Genomic DNA, 20,966 nt, shown 5'->3' with positions numbered 1-20,966 from the left:
CGATGACATTCCTAACTCCAGTGAGTACATCAGGCTCTTAAAGAGGTCCTCTGGAAGTTGTGGAATTTTCTCAGGGAATATCTCACAGATGAAAGTGATTAATTTGTAATATTGATTACACAGGGATGGAAACTGTCAAAAGAAAAACAAGGTCATTTTAGAACCACATAGCTCTATCCTGATGTTATTTCCACCTGTACAAAGAGATAGATCTGATGCTTTCCACTGAAGAAGAACAGAAAATTCTAGGCAACAACCTCAGTCACTGGTGGCTACAGCTATAGCAGCAAAAAGCATGGTGCAATAAAAGCAGACCACTAAAGCAGAAATGTTTAAATTGATGGCAGGTGTCCAGTATCTACTCCATACAAAATCATGGAGTTTTACTTCACACATGAGCAAGTCTAGTCCCGTAGCATAAAAGCCTCATTAGCATTTGGAGTACAAGAGGGGTGCTCCTAGGGCACATCCTGACTTGGTTTCATCTAAAATGGATGTAGCTCCCATGCTCAGTGGGTGCTACCAGGTGAGAACCAAAGCCTATTAAGAGGGGACAACTGAGGTACCCTTCAGAATTGTTCCCCTGATTCAAAGTAAATATTAGCACAGTGTAACCCAATGAAATGCTGCCATTTGGTTGTTTCAGATTTTACTGCCCTACTGGCAACCTGCTGTCTATGACATGAAAGCATCGCAAAAATAATTAGAGTTGCAATTTGCTCCCAGATTTTGTTTTGTTTTGACTAATATCACTCCTGATGCTTCCTGTCACATTTCTGACACTATCACAAAAAGGATTCCACAGGCCACGTTTCAGGGTTGGCTAATTGTTAACCTGCACAGACTTGCTTTTAGAGGGAAAAAATATTTGTTTAGGACTTTCAAACATGCATTTCCACAGGTTAAAATACTTATTTTCTAATGGTATCTATAACTAGAGAAGCTATTTACTTTTTTAAAAGCCTAGAAAATCTAACTCATGGAGGTGAAGTGCAATTTAGAACCCATTTCCGGGAATTCATTACTATAAACCTTTCATATCTGAGCAGTTACATGTGAAAATATACTTACCTTCAGCAGATCCTGGGACATTAGAGGCAGAACTAGATTAACCCCATATAAGACAACATCTGCTGCCGATACAGATCTATTTGTGGCTTGTCCAGGTTCATGTCCTCTAAATACTTCATCTGTAGAAAAGGTAAAAAAAAAATATTTTTTATAAGAAGAGGATCAAATATATTGAAGAGTCACATTTCTTTGATTAAGACATTTTTCATTATAGGACTATCACACTCTTCCCAAACGAAAACATGAGGCACTGTATTAAAATAGAAACTTAAGTGAGTAGAGACTGCCACATCACTCTATATTTATATTCATTAGGACTAAGCATTTCATAATCACATGTACCAGATGGCATACTAACCAGAACACTTCAGATACTTTGAGAGCTCCCTTCCATTACAGAATGGAAGGAAGCTCTCTTACACTTGTTTCTAGTGGTATCTGCCTCATGCTTGCACAAATAGACAGTGAGCAAATTATAGCATTTCTATATTTTCTGTAAATTTCTATATAGTATACATTATAGTACATACTTACATGAATTTTATAAACAGAAATAAGTGGAGGAATTTAGTAAATAAAAACCTGCAATTTAGAACTTGCCAAGTTTCTCCAGTTCCTGTTCAGACCTGTATGTCCCAGCGACTAGCAATGACCTTACTTTTACAATTCTTCCATTAAGTTAATAACAGTGACCAGAGAAGTTTCAATACATTTGATATCTGGGTATTATGTTTAGGTAGTATTCACAGTCCTTAGTTTCACTTTTTTTTTTTTTTTTTTTTTAAACAGCATTTTTGATGCTTCTAACAACCAAAGTCTGACCAAGAGAATGTGTTAGATGGCATTGAGATGCCCACTCGATGGACAAAGTCTTATTTTGGTTCTGTATTTTTGTGTTGTACATACACAACAGAAAAATGAGACAGATGCAGTGAATTTCAGAGCACAAAGTTCCCTCTCCTTCAAAACCCTGGTGCCTTAGAACAGCAGTGAAAAAGATCAAAATCATGTAGGCAGATTCAGTTTGTTGCTGAGCAAGTTTTCGGCGCAAACTGAACAGGACATGGTAAGAAATAAATCATGCAAATGTGTTTTAACTTTTTCAAAAGCAATACAACACAGTTAAGCTAGAGGCGGCAGATAAAATTGCATTAGTCCTGAATATGAAGTGGCAAAGATACAGAAGAAAGCAACAGGCTGGGAAAAAATAAAAATAAAATAAAAAACCCAACCCATACCTACATAGCATAACACATATTCTGTGAATGAAGAATACAGAAAAGCCTCAAACTTGATAGAATTTTCATGAGCTCAGCATTTCACACAGTTAGGATCTTGTACTACAAAGACAACCCATCTGCTCTTGCAGTAATTTGCTAATCTGACTTCTCTGTAGTTTCTGCTAATTCATGTTCTGACTTGCAGCATTCATTTTTTAAGTTGCTGTTGTCAACATGCCCTATTTATTTTATAAGAACAATAATTATTTCTGAATACTGGAAGATGTGCCATACTATGAAACGTTCTTCCTTTGCTACTTGCACAATAAATAATTTCCATATCCTGATAAAGCCTAAACTCAAGTTTCCAATTTACCTAAACTGAACTCATGCCCTATGATGGTTTTTTTCTGATTTTTTTTTTTTTTAAACTGTTTTAGAATACAAATTATGGCTCGTCAGTTACCAATTCCTCCATACCTGTATCACTGAAATCTATGAATTCTTTTGATAGAAGATTAGTGAGAAGCTCCATTATAAGGAGAAGATCCTGGTACTGATCTTCTTCTGCTGTAACATCTATCCGTTGCCGACCTAGATTATTCTTGGAATACACCTGGAGCAGAGTTAGGCAGGCCTCATACAAGTTCATGGCTTTGGCCTAGAAAACAGTGTCAGATAACAAGAAAATTTTATGTTAGAAGTGACACCCTTTGTTTTAAGATGGTGCTATGTGGTTGATGATACCTGAAGATTTTCATTGCAGTTATACTATCCATTTTTGTAACAACCGCACCCAGAATCATTAAGGAAACAGCTATCTTCAATACTGAGAACACCTACAGCCATATATTTACGTGCTACTGACAAACATAACATTACTTTCACCAATTCCTCAATCTTAACTCTTTTTTGAGTGGCTTGGGCCAGGCTGACACATCCCACTGGTCTCACAAACTAGATTAAAATTATCAACAAGATCCCAAAGGGACTTGCTTTTGCTATCAAAATTTGGAGCCATAATACCCTCTGTGCATACACATATTGAAGTAGGCTTCTCCTAGATGTAAAAGCCATTGCTTCTGGATGCAAAAGTAAAATTAGCCAACAATGCAAAAATGTAAGCAGCCTGCATCAACTCATTTTACCCGATAATTTCTTGGTAACCATTATGCACTGTTTAGGACCAAAGCAGCATCTCTGTGGTATGCATTTGTCACATAAAACAGTGCTGCAATTCTGATAGACAAACCTTCAGAGAAGTTTGGTACGGTTAAATAAGCATTCAACATGGTCTGTACTCTTGCCACCCCTTCACGGTAAGGCTGGTGATGAATTATGGTCAAGTTTATTGCTAAAAGAACAGTCTAGACATCCTGCTTTTAATCTTTGGGAGTGTATGTTTTTAAACAAAGGAATTCCTCTAGCAGATGTGACCAGCTAGCATTTATTTCTATATAGACAGAATAGTGATGTAAGCATACAGAGTTTCTTTCTGTATAGAATACAAAAATCTCTCTGCTATTTTGTACAACACATGCGCGCACACACATACACACACTTCTCCTCCTTCCCCTCTTGGTTGTATTTACCTCTCCAAGATAGCAAATTTGTTTATGTGCAACTTCAACAAAGACTTCTATTATGAGATTAACAGTCTCTGGTGTGTTTTTGTATACTTCCATTAATCCAATGCAATTATTAAGGAAGTCCATTAGGAAATTAAAGAGAATTGCTACATTATCAATCTGGGTAGCCTCAGCAATGCCACAGAGTGCTTCCAACGTAGCAGTGATCTCCTGTTTCACTTCCTCCTCTTGGCAGATCTGCTGAAAGTTTTCTTGGTTTATCACATTCAGGAATCGCTGCTGAAGTGGCTGAAGAACCTTAATTTTTTTTTTGAAAAGTCACAGTAAGATAAGTATATTATTACAAGAATGAAATTTGAGGTTTAAGTAATTTAGCAAGCACGAGTTGTTTTTAGCACAACAGTACAAGAAGCATCAATTCCAGTTTGCAATGGCACAATTACGTTATTTTCTGTCACATTAACATAAACTGAAGTGATAATTAGTGATTCTCATCATCCACCATCACCTGCAGGTTGGTTGCAAAATGAGCACCTCCATAAATATTTAATATTATTTTGTACTGTTTAAACAAATAACAAGGACTTTCTCTGAGTCACATTATTTGATTCTTTTCCAGGGTCAGCATTAGCAACGAAAGGTCAGCAATGAAAGCATTTATTAAAAATCATATTCACAATTACCTTTGTCTTATTAGTACAATTCTTGGTAGTAAAATTTCTCTTATAATCAGCCTACGTGACTGCATTTGTAAGCTAACCCAATTTGAACCCATTTAGACATTTCCATAAAACAGTTAAATGTTTTTCCCCAATTATTTCCAGTGCCTTATCACCTTACCCTCAATCACTAACTTTGTAACTTTGCTAATGAAAATAAGCTTCTCTCAGAAGGCCAGTGCTTTTCACTTCAAGGGTAATGTGGTGTAGCTGAAGTTGATCAGGAAGCATTATAGCGCCAACCTTTCCACTATTAAATATCTGAGCACTAATGGAACCAGGGCACAGAAAAGCTGGTTGAGGAGCTTCATTATTTTTCACATTAGTCTTACTCACTGTCATTATCATTAAGTGAATAAATGAATAATTCATAAACACCACCTAATTAAAATAGAGGAAATGGCACAACTCTGATGAAAGGCCTTAACCTTTACAAAAGGTCTCTTTCAAGTGTACTGCTAGACTGGCTTATTTCATGAATCCCCAAGTAATTTTGAGTTATTTCTGTTTAGGTAGTAATGATTTAGATATCATGGACAACACCAATAAGCTGCCAAAAAATTACGGCCCCTCAAAGAAAGAATTAAATGTTTGAAATAATTAAATGTTTGAAACCTGAAGATTTTCTATGAGCTGAGTTTGCACCACCATAAAATTCCCTGAACTAACTTCAAACTTTGTTTGTATTACTTGCAAAAATGAAGATAACAGAAGCATCAAAACAGCTTACCTCTGTCCAGTATTGTTGTTTTGTTTCTGTATCCATATGAGCAAAACCTCCTAAAACTAAAGCTTTCATTAGTGTTCTCTGCACAGAACTGGACAAATAGTGAAGGGGAGGGCTTCGCCTTGCAAATTGTTTAGCTAAATTCCACCAGTTTTCACATTGAATAACTAAGTTTGCCCTAGAAGGGGGAAAAACATTTTGATTAAAGAAAATACTCCAAAAAATTGTATGAACAGAGTGCATCAGGCTGCTAGCATTTGTCAGAAGATTTTTATTTTTAAATTTAATTCCTTGATTGTAAGGCTAAATTGCCTTTTGACTTTCATCTTATTAATGTCTCAAGCATAAAATTTCTGAAGTGTATACTCTGAAAGTAGCTCAATTCATATGGGAGAAAAGCAGGGAAGTACTTAGTTTTACACACAGACAGACACACACACAGTTAATGGATATATTGCATGGATTAAAAGCTTAGTCTCATTATGTCATGATAAAATAAGCAGTTTATTCCAAAACTAGCTCCTGTGTTTTTTATTTATCTTAAAAAAAATTTCCTCAAGCATTTTGCTCCTCAAACTTCAGCCTTTCAGACTGAACGCATGATTGCATGTCAATTCACAGAAGCAAAACATTCAAGAATTTTCTTCTTCACAGTTTGTAATACCACAGAAGTTTCTGAAATTTGTCTGAACCCACCAAACCCTATTTATTTATTTTTTTTTCTTTAAAAGGCTTATTAAGCATATTTTATACTGGTTTAGCCAGTATCTGAACTCAATCTGAAACAACTTGTTCAACAAAAACAAACAAACATAAAAATCCTTGCAATAAGAGTGGAGACCCGGAGAATTTTCCTTTCTCACTGTTTGTGTGAGGCACAAAGGTAGGGGAAGGAGAGTGCACTGATAAATAATAATAAAGATTAGGTTAACATTTTATCAAATCTAGGTCTCACTCCTCACTTTGTCAGACAAGTTTTTCCTCCATTTATAGTACGTTACTAAAGTAATTTGACTTACAGAGACATGAATATAAAGTGCCCCATATCTGGATTATTTTGGCCAAAAAAATTTAAAGGAAGCAAAAGAAATTTTTTGACTTCCAGAGGTGTAGCAACTTACCGCTCTCTCCTTTCCACTAATGTTACTAGCAGTTGTACAGTATCATTTGCAAGGTCCTGCTCTGAACTCCACACTGCCAGGTTACTGATCACTTTTTCTAAAAGGTAACCCACAATCCACTGGGAACCCTCAGTATCAGCACCAAATGCTGTACTAAATGGCAGACTTATCTATAAGAAAAGCATTAAAATGAGTGAGTTTTACAGAAGGCAGAACCCCAAAGTGTATGGTAATCAGCAAATTCTTTTCAGGCTGTCACTTCTTCCCTACTTAAAATACACAAAAATTACATAGATGAAGGCAAAGAATACCTGTAACAGAAAAATCTTTGCCAAATTTATCTTGCAATTTTAAGCACAACACCTAAAAGAAAGAAAAGTTTCAACCTCATCACAATATGTTTAAGTATGTCTAGCTTTTAATGCCAAGGAAAGTTCAGAAGATTTAAAAATTAAGAGAAAGATCCCAAAAAATCATCGCCCGAAAGTGTTTCCATTAATTTATGATGAAACTCCTCAAAATTAAGTGATAAAATAACTGGAAATAAGCCTAGCTCTTGATCTAGTTTGAATCTTGTAAGAACTTCTTTTCATCACAGTCTTTTCTACATCTGCTTTCTGCATTATTCCTTCAATCTACGCAGCTTTTAGGAAAGATGTCACATTCTGGTCCTGGTACATTAAAATATGCTTCCTTGAAATTGCCTTCTTGCCTATCTTCAGAAAAAAAGTGTAAGAGGGAAATGCAAAGACTTTGTAATATTTGTTCAGGGGCTTCCTGTCAGCACACCACCACCATCTGAAATTATAAAATTCATAATATATACCTGACTGAGCATAAGATTTAAAAAAGAAGTGTTCAACCACTTTCACGTGCCAGCACAAGCAAAATGTGTACATTTCTTAGATACCATTTTTCATGCTCTGCAACTGATGGCTTTGCTCTGCTGCAAGTACAAGTTAAATAATGTAATTCTAATTCATTACAAGTCTTCAATATCCCTAACTTTGTCTCCTGAAGCGTTAGTATTCTTAGTTGCTTCAGTAGTGGAAACAAGGGGAGGAGGAGGCGGCTTCCTTCTCAGAAGTTAGAGCCAACAGGACCTTCTCATGAGTGGCCTCCATTAGCTAGCTGGAGTATCGTTAGTTGTATAAGCAAAATCAGGATCAAGGTCTAATCATGATTAGTGCTTTCCAAACATGATAAAATGTTGCCCTTTAAGAAGAACGCATCATAGAAATCATGATATATACAATGAGAACATATGAGAATAGGGAGAGGAGAGAAATTAACACGATTTTAGCTTATATATACCACCTAGTGATGGTGCTAGATAATCATGACCAGGTTACTCAATAAGTCATCCATCAAGGGCAACCACTGTATTGAAGTTGAACTGTAAGATCTGATATAGCTTAACAAATTGCTGTGATCTGTGAGTTTCACCCACTAGACAACCTGAGAGCGTGTTATGCTATTCTGTGATGCCGCTAGCTACAAAAATCACATTTATACCAAGATGTGCAAGAAGGGTTCCCTAACAACTTGTATTTCTAATGGAAAAAAAAAAAACAACAACATCTACTTTCAAACAATTTAAAAACCAACCCCAAATACAACATTAAAAATGCTTTATCACTGCACCTTAGGATAGCTACACTGACATCTGCATTCCAAGGATATTGTTGCTAATACTCACCAATTCATTCATAAAGGTTATATCCTTACCTGATCATACAGCTTTTCATCCACCAGGAGGTAAGTCTTTGCCCAACGCTTGAGGAACCATACAATATCTTTGCCCATCTGTGGGCTCAGAAGGTGCGTGAGATTTGCCCTTATTGCTCGAGATTCTACTTCTGACACTCTTAAAATAGCCGATAACAACCTGCAGATTTAAAACACAACAAGGATGTTGAGTGTTCTTTGGAAAAGTAATGTGACTCTGTGAAACGCTTTTTTTTTTCCACGAAATATGAGGAAGGAACAAAATAATGAAGTATTTCAACTCTAACAAAGTGGAGAGCAGTTAACTTCTTTCTTTAAACGCAAGGAGAGAGACAAAATGGCAAATACCCTCCACAAAGTCAGAATATAAGGTGGTCTTTGACATCAAAAATACTGCAACAGAAGAATCCTGACAAGCACTCTAACTGATTCTCCCTTTCCTGCATCAACCACCTTCTTCATTACAAATTGTGGCCTAATCATGCAGCTGTTGCAGCATGATACAGCCAGAGCAATGTCCAGTTATTTCTTACTTCTTCATTACCACAGAGAAACAATATGATGTAGCAGACCACCAAGTGATTGCATTAATACACTCAGTCAAGAAAAGTATAATATTAGCTTTTACAGTATCTCAAATAAATTTGGTAAGAATTTGCAAGTCCTCAAGGAATTTATGAGTTGGTGGTGTATTTCTGTTTTTAATCCCATCTGCACTAAGACACTGCAATCAGAAATTCTGGTTGTTGACCAGTTCTTGTAGCTGCCAGGATTGGCATCAATGACCAGTATTCAAACTTCTACAAGTCCATGAAACACTTAACTGCCCACAAAGATCCATTTTTTCTAACCTTTTCCAGAAGACAATGTTAAGTACACAAGTAATCTTGGGTGAACAATATTCATGCCAATAAAAAAAATTTGAATTGAGCCTTCTGAATACTGAAGATTCAAACTGAGGACTCCTTTGTGGGCATCAGCCTTCTTGCAAAAAGAGAACAGAAATCCCTTATGCTTTTCCTTAAATATGCTAATAATAATAATGTGTACATAAGGGGCAACAACTCTCCCCCCAACGAAGACCAAAGCTGCTACTTCCAAGCTGAGGCTAAGTCATGGCCAAAGACAAGTTCACTTAAGCTTTGGAAAGCTCTTGCTTAAGCTGCACACGTGCAGGATACATTATAGATAAAAAAAAAAAAAAAAAGATAATATACTAGGCAATGTGTTGCTTTAAAAACAAATGTTTCTTTTTTTAGTATTTTGAGTCATTTTAAGGACTTTCTGTAACAAACAGATCAAAGACAGGTTTTCAGTAGTGATAAAGTATTTCTATTTATTTTAATAGGTAGATCATGTCCTCAATTACAACTATTAGGTCATCCAGATAGTCATTTCTTCCATCCCAACTCGACTAAGTTTTATCTGTTTAGATGCCATACTTTTTCTTCCCTTCAGTCCCCCGCCCAGGTCAACATGACTTGAAACATCACCTGTAATTACTCTGCCTATCTCTACCCTAAGAAAAAAAATAATAAATATGTAACTTCATCTTTTCTGTCTTTTCTTTTATAGCATTGCCTTAATAGGCAATAAAACCATTCTTATAAATTATTTGCCTTTACTTTAAGACTATTTAAAAGAGACATTTCATTTCCAATGTTTGGTGTTTGCATATGTCTTTTTTTCTTTTTCATTTCATAGAAGTCCATTTATGTTCTCACTTCTCTGAAAAAGCATTTAACATACTTACCACATGATGCGTTCTTACCTAATTACAGAATCAGTTCTGTTGTACCCTGGGATGGAAGAGGCCTTTTCTCCTGGAGATCCCAGAATTTGAAGCGTTGTGTTGATGTCAACCTCAGCTGAATGTTTAATGGAGTATTCCATTACTTCTGGAGGTATTAGCGGAGTCTCTCCCTGAGTATCATTAGCCAAGAGGTAGCCTTACATTAAAAAAAGAAAGAATGATCACAACTTTCTACCCTAGGTTAACTTAGAGCTTTTAGATTAGTCCACTGGATTAACTGCCAACATCACACCAGAAGCAAATGTTTACACAACTCCTGACTAACACTGATTAAATATGTAGAATTAACTTCAGAATCTATAAAGCCATTCTGTAAAAAAGAACCTAAAGTGAAAGTAAACTAATGCTGAAAAATAAACCACCAAATTAAATAATAGAAGAGGGAGAAGAGCTTTGCTTCCTGTGAAAGAACAACAGCCAATTTAGGTACCCGAAAAAATATTCTACAACACTGTGGTCACTTTTTTCTCCTTCAGTTACATGATAAAAATTGTTCAATTTTACAGCTTCCCTACTGAGTCCATCTCATCTGGGACTTCTGCTCTGCTAATATTTCAATCTATAGAATCTTTCAGACACCAAACAAACGTGCTATAATAAAGTTTTCTTTGCATAGCAACAACAGATCAGGTAAAGCAATGGTTTTCACAGTAAAATACTCTGGTGTCCAGATAATTAATATTAATTCCAGATTTAGTCATAGTTTTCAGTGTCTGATCTCACAGTCATCTGAGCTACAAATATAAACTTCATCGTACAGCAATACAAAAATATTATAAACACATTTATGCTAACATCTGAGAGCAACTATAACATCAGACATTCAAAAAGACCCCACAAAATATTTCATAAAGTATACATTTCTCCTAATAAAATACAGACACTGTCTTAGCTGATCTTACGCTTTGCAAGCAGATGTAAGATAGTTCCATCTAAAAATCAAAAATACGAATGTTCTGAACTCAAGTTCCCTGAAACACAGCAAAAAGCCAGGACATGGATCATCAGTCCTGAGAGATTCTGGAACATAATTGACTCTTTGCACCACAAAGTAACACTGCTATCCTGATCTCATATGGATTCCCTTCAGTCACATGAGACAAGACAATATAACTGAAACCATGAACAGGCTAAATTCTTGAATAGGTGGATCTCAGAAGTCTATGACAAAATTACTTGTGGGAATTTGAAAAGGACGTACCTCATAAAAAGATTACACTGATCTTTTAAAGATAATTTTCATGTTACTGCAGACAGATGAAAGTGAGACAAAAACTTTGCACGTAGTCTAAGATGAAAGCACCACAAAGATGAAATAGATAGTCAGTTACCCGTAGTTGACATGCATGGATTTTTCTTTCCTAAGATTTTCCAGCTGCAACAGCAATATCAAAGTAAGCACTATTTAACACTGTTCACTTACCTGTGACTAAAATAAGCCAATGAATATCCTCATACAGGTCATCAAGCACTTTATTGTCAATTGAGGCTGATGCTGGTGAGGCAAGTAACTGCTGCTGATGTCTTTGCAACTGACCATGGAGCCTTGTAACTCGGTCTTCTAATAAACTGTGGACAAACAATAATAAAATAACTTCACTGGTTTTAAATTGTTTCAGCAAAGTCAAGCTTTTCCAACTTGGTGGATTTATTCATTTGCATTCACACTATCTTTCCATACCTTGTAAGAAGAGGTATACAGTGTTCTGCAGCAATTCTTCCCAGCATGCCTACGCTGGCCAGCTGGTCACAGAACTGGTCTCTGTCGTCTTCCTGCAGTTCACTTATTTCCTCTTCTTCCCGAGAGGCCACACCATTGGCAGTCTGATGTTATTTCAACAAAATTAGAAGCAACCAGTTAATGTTACACTTGCTAGAACTTATCACCACTGCACTTTTCTACGTAAATTTGTTTTTCTTCCAAGGTGTTTTGCATGGATACACAACAGGCTTGTGCTAAATTACATACAGATGAGGTAAACAGGGGAGTAAATACGACTTTATATTATTTTGAAATCAGCATTTCACAAACTTATGCAAGGAGATGATTTTGCTAATATTTGCTACCATTTCCAACAGTGCTCTCGAGTCAAAAGATCCACTGTTAGTGAAAGAAGTCAGATGAGAGCCATGAAAACTGATACTAATTATTAATAGGATAAGCACAGGCTGGAGCAGCAAAACAGCTTCTTTATGCCACATACATAAATTGGCTCTGGTAAGCATCCACCGCTAGAGGTACAAAGCGATGTACTGAATGACTCTCATTCACATAGAAGGTCTGTAAACCCAATGGTCAGAGGATTTCTAAAATATATTTGGATTTCAAATCACATATATAATCAGGCGAAGAATCATTTTCAACTCTCCACTTTGTCCTGTTCATTAGTCAAGAATACTGTTCCCAGTTATCTGAGATCTTAAAAATAAATTACAAGAGAGGTAGTAGATTTCTTGATAAAGTGAATGTCACCTCCTTCAATAAAGATTTTCTATAACTTGTTGTTTTAAAAAAGCATACCTTTAAAAAGTAAATGCTACAACCTCAGAAAAAATAGAAGGCAAAGTAAAAATATCTCAAGATGAGATTCTTCTCGCCTTGGCTATATTTTAAGACTGCCTAGTAATCAGAGCTTATTTTCCTGAAGAGTTGAACCCTTATATGTAGAAATCACGTATCAATGCTAGAAGTGTTTTCAAAAATCTCTTGAATGACAGAATTTACACCACTAACATTCAAATATAAGTGACAGAGAAAGCTATCATTACATATTGTTCCTACAAAGGCTCTGGAAAATTGAATCTAAACACATTTTCTTACGTAAAGTGCTTTTACCCCATCTTTTCTTTATCTAACCCAGCAAATCATTCTCCTTTGGCAACTTCAAAGTTGCAGCTGTTTACTGAAGAGTGAGTCTCTGCTCTCAAAGCAGAGACTGAAAGTTCCTGTTACTGCTTTGATATCGAACAAGAAGCATTCTAAAATGCCAGCTGTGGCTTTTAAAAGGTTACCCATGGGATAAATGACTTATCTCACAGAATGACATGAATTAACCTGTGTATACAAGCTATGTCAAGACCGCCTGATATGAATTCAAAGTTCTCTTGTGAAATATTCCTCTCTGTTTGGCATTGTTATTACCATCTGTTACATATCAAGATACTAGACATGGGTTTTAAGCATGGCTTTTCAGAATGAGGTATCCTGGAGATCTTTGCATAGCATCACTTTTAAGAGATCAATTTTATATAGCTAATGAATCAAATCTATGCAGTAATTAATTCATTCAGCATCTACATCCAAGTTTCAGTACCACAATCTGTTTCAGTAAGATCCATACTCCTGGCAAAGAGACTAACGGGCTTTCGCAGAGGGCCAAGAGATAGCCGAGGTACTTTTAAGTTTGTTTTTTTGAGAACAGCCACCTCAAAAATTCAGTAAGGAATTTATGTACCATTTTGTCCAGAAGAACCACATAATATTTCATGCTTCTTTTAGTCTAAGCATAGTCATTCTATATTTTCTCAGATTACACTTCAAAAGTATAATTTGAAGATAACGTATGGGAAATAACAGGATAAAAGGCTTCCAGTTTCATTGGAGATTTTAATTATAACCCAAATCCAGAGAAGGGTGGTCAGAAGTTTAGTCATTGCATCTATAGGGAGGACCATCAGGAAACACGCCAATTGCACTAACAGGTTTATTTTATTTATTTTTAAAAGTAACTTCCAACTTTGTATTCCTTCATTTCCTTTTCATAATGAGAGAAGGAGACTGGAAAATGACCTCTGATTAACAAATTCAGCAAATTTTTCATTTCCATTCAACACCACAAGTAGCTCCCTTGAGCTACATAATAAAGTATACAACAACAAAATCCCCACGTGGGTTAGTTACTCTGTATTATCATCAGAAACTACCACTACAAGGGCTTACCAAATTCCTTGTACCATCGGGAGCAGCTAGATGGCACTGAATGTAAGAATTAAAGACCTGAACAGCATGTTGGGTAAAGAAACCTTTATGGAAATGTTTGTCATCTTGTACCAAAGTAAGCCAAGATTCCAGCAACTTATCATATGCTTCCATATATACCATGTCATCTTTGTCAAGCTGTAAGAGATGAAAGAAACAAAACAAACATCTTATTCCTAAACTAAACCAGAGGAAGGTACTTACATTCATTACTATTTAACAGATGTTCTTCTAATGTTGAAGCAATTTAAGAAAAAAAAAAAATCACAAAACTTATTATTAGCTATCCTTGAACACATCAGAAATAACTGAATCAATGCATCAAAAAGGTCAATGCAGCTTTGCTAGAATTAAAAAACAAACAAAAACCCTACTGTGTTTAGCTGTTTCTTTTCTTCTAATGTTCAAAACCAAACCAGTCTTAATTTCAGCCTTTCATACATACACATAATCACCTAAATACAGGAGCTATCATGCTTTCTCTCCAATGACACCAAGCATCTCAGCTCATACTGGAAACAACAAAGAATTGAGCTATTTGTTTAATTAGACAAAACAGAAAACATGCATATAGATTAGCAAGTATTCTGCTATTTTTCAAACAAAGAGACAGAAAAGATTATGACTCTCTGTTCTGGAGGAAATCATTACAAGACTGCATGTATTAAAGAAACCCTACTGTGGGCAGCCAGTTTTGATGACGATACACAACTTCCCGTTATGTGAACAAAGGAAAAGGACAATTCCATAGAATAAGCCTGCATCTCCAAGTCATTAGTGCATTTTAATTGACACTTCATGCTTTTAGCTATTCACATATATTTATATGGGGTATTTAAGTTGCCAAATGAAATTCTTATCTGAAAAACCAATCTCCTGGGTTACAGGCAACCTAAAGAACCCAGATACCAAAGGGGTTGTTTCTCTTGAAAAGGATATTTAATGCAATTATCAATTTTTTTTTCACTTGACGCAAAAGTTGAACTTTAGTAAACACAACCAGCTTCATATAACTTAAGTGTGACTCGATGGATAGATTTGCTGGTATTGCGGGACTTCTCTTTCCTCTAAGTCTTCTCAACTTTTAACCAACATGATCACTCACCAAGGTTACTTTGAGATAACAGAGCTTAGTAAAATGATTCCTTGATGAAATACAGAGATACTGAGGCCTTAATCATGCTCCAGACAGAGGAATTCCTGACTTTCAGTGAAGTTACAAACATGGCTGCATGAACAAAGGGAAAAAAACGTTGGCTGGATGACTGACTAAGAGGGAAAACTGATACCATGTTGGAAGCATTTCAAGATATTTTCACAGCATCATTCTGTAACTGCAAAGTGGTCGTATTTACATTAGCTAAAATGTGGGGCACATGCAAGTTTGAAAAACAAAAGCTGAAGATGATGATGAGAGAGACCAAACTGTATTCAACGCTAACATAAAACAAATTTAGGACAGGCACAGCATGTTTTTAATATTTGGCTAAAGGACATTCATTGAAACATGAAACACTTTGATATGCGTGTATATATATGTGTGTGTATGTGTGTATTTTTTTAACTTACGTACAATTAATAATTTATAAGAATCCAGAACATAACACAAGAAACGATGTCCTTTTATGAGAAAAAAAACAACTCAGATTTGAGAAGGTAATACAGAATAAGCCTTTTTTGTATACTATTACCAACACCTTACAGTATTTTCGTAAGGAAGCTAGGATTAGCAAGTGCCTCCTTAAAGTAGGTGCCCAAGCAGTAGGGTTTATTGATCTTGAACAAATATAATCACAAAGGAACCTTCCTAAAAATTCCCAATCTTGTTTTAGATTAGTCATTCAGATGAAAGGCTACTGCTGGGCTACTGAAGATGTCATGCAGGCAGACTGTATGTGACAAGCTGCAGACTGGGAAGCAGAAACTTTCTGATGGATCTACCAGAAGAAGTTGGCAGGGCCCAGTTCAGGACTTAAGATTTTCAGGAGAAGCAAAGTACAACCACTAACATCAAAACAATGCTGCTGAATTTCTCTAAGATTCTTCCTTCAGAGTCTGCCAACCTTCTGAAGAAAGAAGGCTTCTAAAACTTGCTAAGTAGCAGCAAACTGGGAAAAGTTATAAGCAAAGTAGAGAGAGACCAAATTCAGAATGATCTCTCCCCTTATGCAACTTTAAAAAAGCAACAATAAAATACCATAAATCAGGAACTCAGGAACAATGCATTAAGAAACACATCTGAGAAAAAACAAAACAAACCAAAACACTTTGAGAGCATTTCTATTTGAATTTTTATTCAACATCTTGTTCGACTCTTCACTAATTCTGATCAACTACTAGACTCCTACTTCTGCACAAGCTTTAAGCCTTGAGCAAAGGAAAGCATAGCTGTGGACAAGCATCTTCTCTCATACCTAGCGTTATTAAAGGAAGAGACGACTGATCCAAATTGCATCATAAATTAACCCCAAGCATTGCTGAAGCTTACTGTCCTCCACAGCGTAGCTGTTCTGGCAAATGTTCCAACAACTTCCCTCAATCAACAGCCAAGTAAATGTGAAACAACATTTGAACATGTTTGGATTGTGTGTGGGTTTTTTTCCTCCCCCTTTGTTGAATATCAATATTAGCAACAGCAGCAAGTACCACCAGCAACAGCTTCTGATTCTGTGCCAAGACACGTGCTGCTTTGAAGTGGTTTGCTCATTACAGTTTGGGACCTCCTGATTTTGACAGTTTCAATAGCAAGCTTCTGGCTAAGCTGATTCCCTGTGTCTGGTGGGCTTTCTGCAACACTCACACAAGCCGTCCTGCTGGCACACAAAGTGGCAGAAATATGGGAAAAACAGCTTGCCCCATGAGCAAAGCCGTGCTGTGGACACCTGTGTTCTGCTGCATTTTAGATTTCTGAAATCTCAGGATCCCACTGAGCCCAATGCATGTGGTATTTCACCTTTCACCAAAAACTCTTAATTACAGAAAGCAATTAAGCTCATGAGCGTATGAGTTCACAGAGTACATTGCTACAAGCAATCTAAGCAAGTAGCTTAGGTGCTTAGGGACATAGTTTAGTGGTGGACTAGGTAGTGTTACACACTGGTTAGACTTGATGATCTTAAAGGTCTTTTCCAACCTAAATGACTCTGTGAAACACACTGACCAGGGCTGGAACATTCCTAAGCCAAAAGATTGCCTTCAGGGATGCAAATAAGTATTTCCACAGTTGCAGCACACCGTGCCACTACACCATCTGGATTAAGTCAGCAATAGTCTGAAATACTCTGTAGTGCTCCTTATTGCTGATACAATGATAAGATATACAAATTATTTTTTGAAGCCTGAATACCACAGAATTTTGTAATTATCCTGGAGATCAGAGCAACCACGTGAAGTTGAGATATAAGCTATACAACTGTTAGACCGAGGACACAATGAAGTGGTGGAAGTGTGATGTTTCTTTCTTCTACAGAACGCTTTAAAGATTCTGTGACAATGAACAAGTTCTTTCTTTAAAGAAAAAAATTGCAGTCTTCTTTCTTATCTTGCTGGATCTGATAACACTGTAATATAATATTGAAATGACTTTCTTCAGCAAAAACTAGAGGATTATGTATGCATAGGCAGACACATTCACTAGGCACGAGCAGCCAGCCATTTCCAAAACAAACTCTTTGTACCAGACAACAGTACAAGCTACCTCGGACTTTTGCTGAGAGGTGAAGTACTCTGAGTTGGTGGCTTATGCTGAGAGCTCCTGAAGTTAAATATGGTTGTGTATTCTAGCTCTCCAGTAACGAGACTAACTGAAGAAATGTATATCCTCTAGTCCCTTTCATTTAAATGATAGGTATCAAGCCTAGTCAGTATATATAGAAAAACTGGAAAAAAAATCATTCTTTTTAATGATAATGGGGAAAACCCAGGATGGTGTCTTGATAGCTTCATTTAAATTAATAACTATTCCATGTAAATAGCTCAGGTGAAAGATGCACCTTAATTCTTACGGGCTTTTTTCATAAATTAGGTCTCCTTAGACATTTTTATTTTTAAAATCTTTTTTTTTTCCCTTGGAAGCAGAGGATTTAGCCTATCAAAATGGATCTTCCATGTTACAACCAAGGTTTGAAAGAAGTAAGCAAACAGAAAAGTCCGCTGAATTCCCTCTCCAGATTTGTACGTAGAATTATTACTTGAACTGTGTCAGTAACAGAGGAATGATTTAAGTTTAATAGTATGGGGTTAACAATAGATCTTAGCAGCTACATTCACTTCAAACAGAAGTTCCTGCCTGTAAAACCCCTGACAGCATAAGTTTCAGTCCGTCCATATGTTCACACAGTCATTTTAAGCTTTCACGTTTGTAGCATGTTCATTATCTACAACACTTTTCAGAGAAGTCCCACAAGAGCAATCCAGCAACATTTAAAGACTTTCATACTTTTTTAATGTACCCATTCTTTTAAAAGTGAAAATACGAAGCAGGTGCTTTAAATCAAAAAGTTCGAAAGATGCAGTCTGCAATTGTTGCACATAAAAAAAATAAAACCCTTTCAGATGTGATTTCAGAAATATCTAGAACAAAAGCACCGGGTTTCACAACAGTTATTGACAAAACAGCCAGGTTCACCTATCACTTATGCTTATTACAAGGAGAGGGAAGCAAAAAGAATACCTACTTTTTGAGAATGAATACTTACCACTTCTTCCAAGGCAGCACTTCTTCCAAAAGAACAAGTGAGATGTGCGAGGCAGTTAACAAATGAAGAGAAAAGTTCATTCGGAATGGCAGTTAAAATATTTCGAGGAAATACGGTTATCAGGTTGCTGATAATACTGGAAATTCCCACTGCTTCAGAGTCTTCTATTTCAATTCTATAGATAGAAATAGGAGTTAGCTTTCTGCCATCAAGAAAAGTGTTAAAAGCCAATTGATTTTCTAGATAAATTTTCAATCAATAAATCTATCTCGTGTTAGTTTAAGAAGCACCTACTTTAAGATGTATTTTTTTTGAAGTGTCAATAATCCAAGAGTAAACACAGATTATACCCAGAAATAAGCAAGTCATACCAGTTCTTCACACACACACACTGCACTCCAAACTAAAGATTAAAAGATGCCATCTAAATTTAGAGAGCAGGCATACATACCCATTGATAGTATTCAGTAATCCCTCAATGAAGTGTGCCAGGTAATCAACTTGTGAACCTTCGTCAGGAAAGACTGACCCATGCAAAGACGCCAGCTGTGCCAGACACTGTAATGAATCTTGGGCCATATCTGTATCTTCTCTGATTTTTCGATGCACCTTTCAGGAAGCGAGATAGTTAATAATACGCGGAAAATAGGATGTTCTTACAACAGTCACATGGCTCTCAATCCAAAAGAGCACACACCAAAAAAAGCTTACTATAACTTCTATTCAGTCTGAAACGCGAGGGTTTCTACGACTCCCTCAACCCTGGCAAATGTCACGATCATGACTCGGTTCACAAAATCGCGAGCCTGAAGTTAACTCGCTGATACTAACATTTAGTTAAGTCTTACATTTTGAAAATTGAACTGTGTACCGAATGTTATGTCTTAAAGAGAGAAACAGATGCCAGCCAGTCAGACATACTGCTCCTTCTAAAAACAGCAATAATGACAGTCATCTCTATTATGCTAACTATGCCTAGGCTACGGAGTCTTGCTAAAGTTAGTCAACAAGTTCAATCAAGATTATAGAGATGCTTCTTTAGCAGAGGTAAACACTGAAGACACACACAAAAATGAATGCATCACTTCCTTGGCAACACCCTTACATTATACAGGGCCAAGTCATCTTCTTTCATTTCTGTGTTACATCACTACTTCTGCTGCTAAGACCTTCTAGATTCAAATCTGCTAATATTTCCAGGAGACATATTCTCACAGTTCACACTACAATTATCAACTGCGGGTTTTAAGAATATTCTTACGCTCACGCCTTCTGTTTTTTTCATGTAAATTTTACTGAAAAATACAGGGTAGCTTTTTCCTCCACATTTTCCTCCGCAATTTACCTAAATTATATCATAAAAGTACAGTTAAGACACACTGACCACTTCCTTGTGGCATTTTATCTTCAGCTTCACCTAACTCATAACCAGTTGGATTAGCTGCATGGTTAACCTCTGAAAGATTAAACTGCCAGGAGAAACAAGCCCTGAAACAGAAATACCCCTCCTAATACGCATTCCACACTCGGTTGAGATTTCAAGTGAAGGCTTCCTCTTTAACATGGCAGTCTTGCCAAGTTTTGCAAGGTTATTAAAATTTCTTAGATCAGTTATATGAATATGAACGACCACCATTCACTTACATTACTTCAAATAGCAAGCTAATACCACCAGCCTCAACCATTGCGAATCAGGAATCTAAAACCAAAACTGACAGCAGACTGCCCTGGCTAGCCTTCATTCAAAAATAATCAAATATAGGCCTGCTTTGGTTGCCATTAAATAAAATGCGAATGTATTACAACAATTTTGCATGTTACTGAAAACAATATCCTCATCACAAATAAGTAGTCTTAATAAGCAGCCAAAGAAAGAGATTTAATGCAGACAACTTCATACTTTTAAACGAGGAAGGGTTAATATGTAAGCCAAAAAGTTATTTGCATGTGGAGGTTCACAGCTGACAGTAGCAACTGTCTGGATAGTCTAGACAGCTGTTCAGATTGTGTGTAGCTGCTAAGAGGTCTGCCAGTGATTTTTTCACCTTTTCAAAACTGCTGGAACAGATAAACTTTCAGTTAAAAAAACAATAACTTATAAAAAAAATCCTACAAAGTATAGACGTATCCAAACACATATCAGGCAATTCTCAAGCAGCCCTGGAGATTTCCATTTGCTTTATCTGGAAACAACTTTCTCCCAGCTTTGAGCACATTATTTCTTTGCTTTGCAAAAATGAAATAGCGAGAGAATGATGAATTCTGAGGTCCCAGGAGATTTAAGATAACAAAATATCACAGT

At 36.3% G+C, this 20,966-nt stretch overlaps 1 protein-coding gene across 1 annotated transcript in view; it reads right to left on the bottom strand.

Moving 5' to 3' along the window:
* Positions 1 to 20,966, bottom strand: part of XPO4 (exportin 4) — a 77,575-nt gene that overhangs the window by 8,888 nt on the left and 47,721 nt on the right. The window contains exons 8-20 of the mRNA XM_027469007.3: positions 19,116 to 19,273; positions 18,665 to 18,839; positions 13,929 to 14,105; positions 11,670 to 11,812; positions 11,412 to 11,557; positions 9,947 to 10,124; positions 8,176 to 8,335; positions 6,448 to 6,617; positions 5,330 to 5,504; positions 3,884 to 4,177; positions 2,772 to 2,952; positions 1,072 to 1,190; positions 2 to 132 (exon numbers count right to left, since the gene is read on the bottom strand). Of these exons, the coding sequence (XP_027324808.1) occupies positions 2 to 132; positions 1,072 to 1,190; positions 2,772 to 2,952; positions 3,884 to 4,177; positions 5,330 to 5,504; positions 6,448 to 6,617; positions 8,176 to 8,335; positions 9,947 to 10,124; positions 11,412 to 11,557; positions 11,670 to 11,812; positions 13,929 to 14,105; positions 18,665 to 18,839; positions 19,116 to 19,273 (2,207 nt within the window). The remainder of the gene's footprint in view (position 1; positions 133 to 1,071; positions 1,191 to 2,771; positions 2,953 to 3,883; positions 4,178 to 5,329; positions 5,505 to 6,447; positions 6,618 to 8,175; positions 8,336 to 9,946; positions 10,125 to 11,411; positions 11,558 to 11,669; positions 11,813 to 13,928; positions 14,106 to 18,664; positions 18,840 to 19,115; positions 19,274 to 20,966) is intronic.

The sequence above is a fragment of the Anas platyrhynchos genome, chromosome 1 (genome assembly GCF_047663525.1).
Source record: "Anas platyrhynchos isolate ZD024472 breed Pekin duck chromosome 1, IASCAAS_PekinDuck_T2T, whole genome shotgun sequence".
Classification (NCBI taxonomy): Eukaryota; Metazoa; Chordata; class Aves; order Anseriformes; family Anatidae; genus Anas; species Anas platyrhynchos.
The sequence above is the reverse complement of the archived record's forward strand: the minus strand, read 5'-3'. Positions and strand labels throughout refer to the sequence as shown.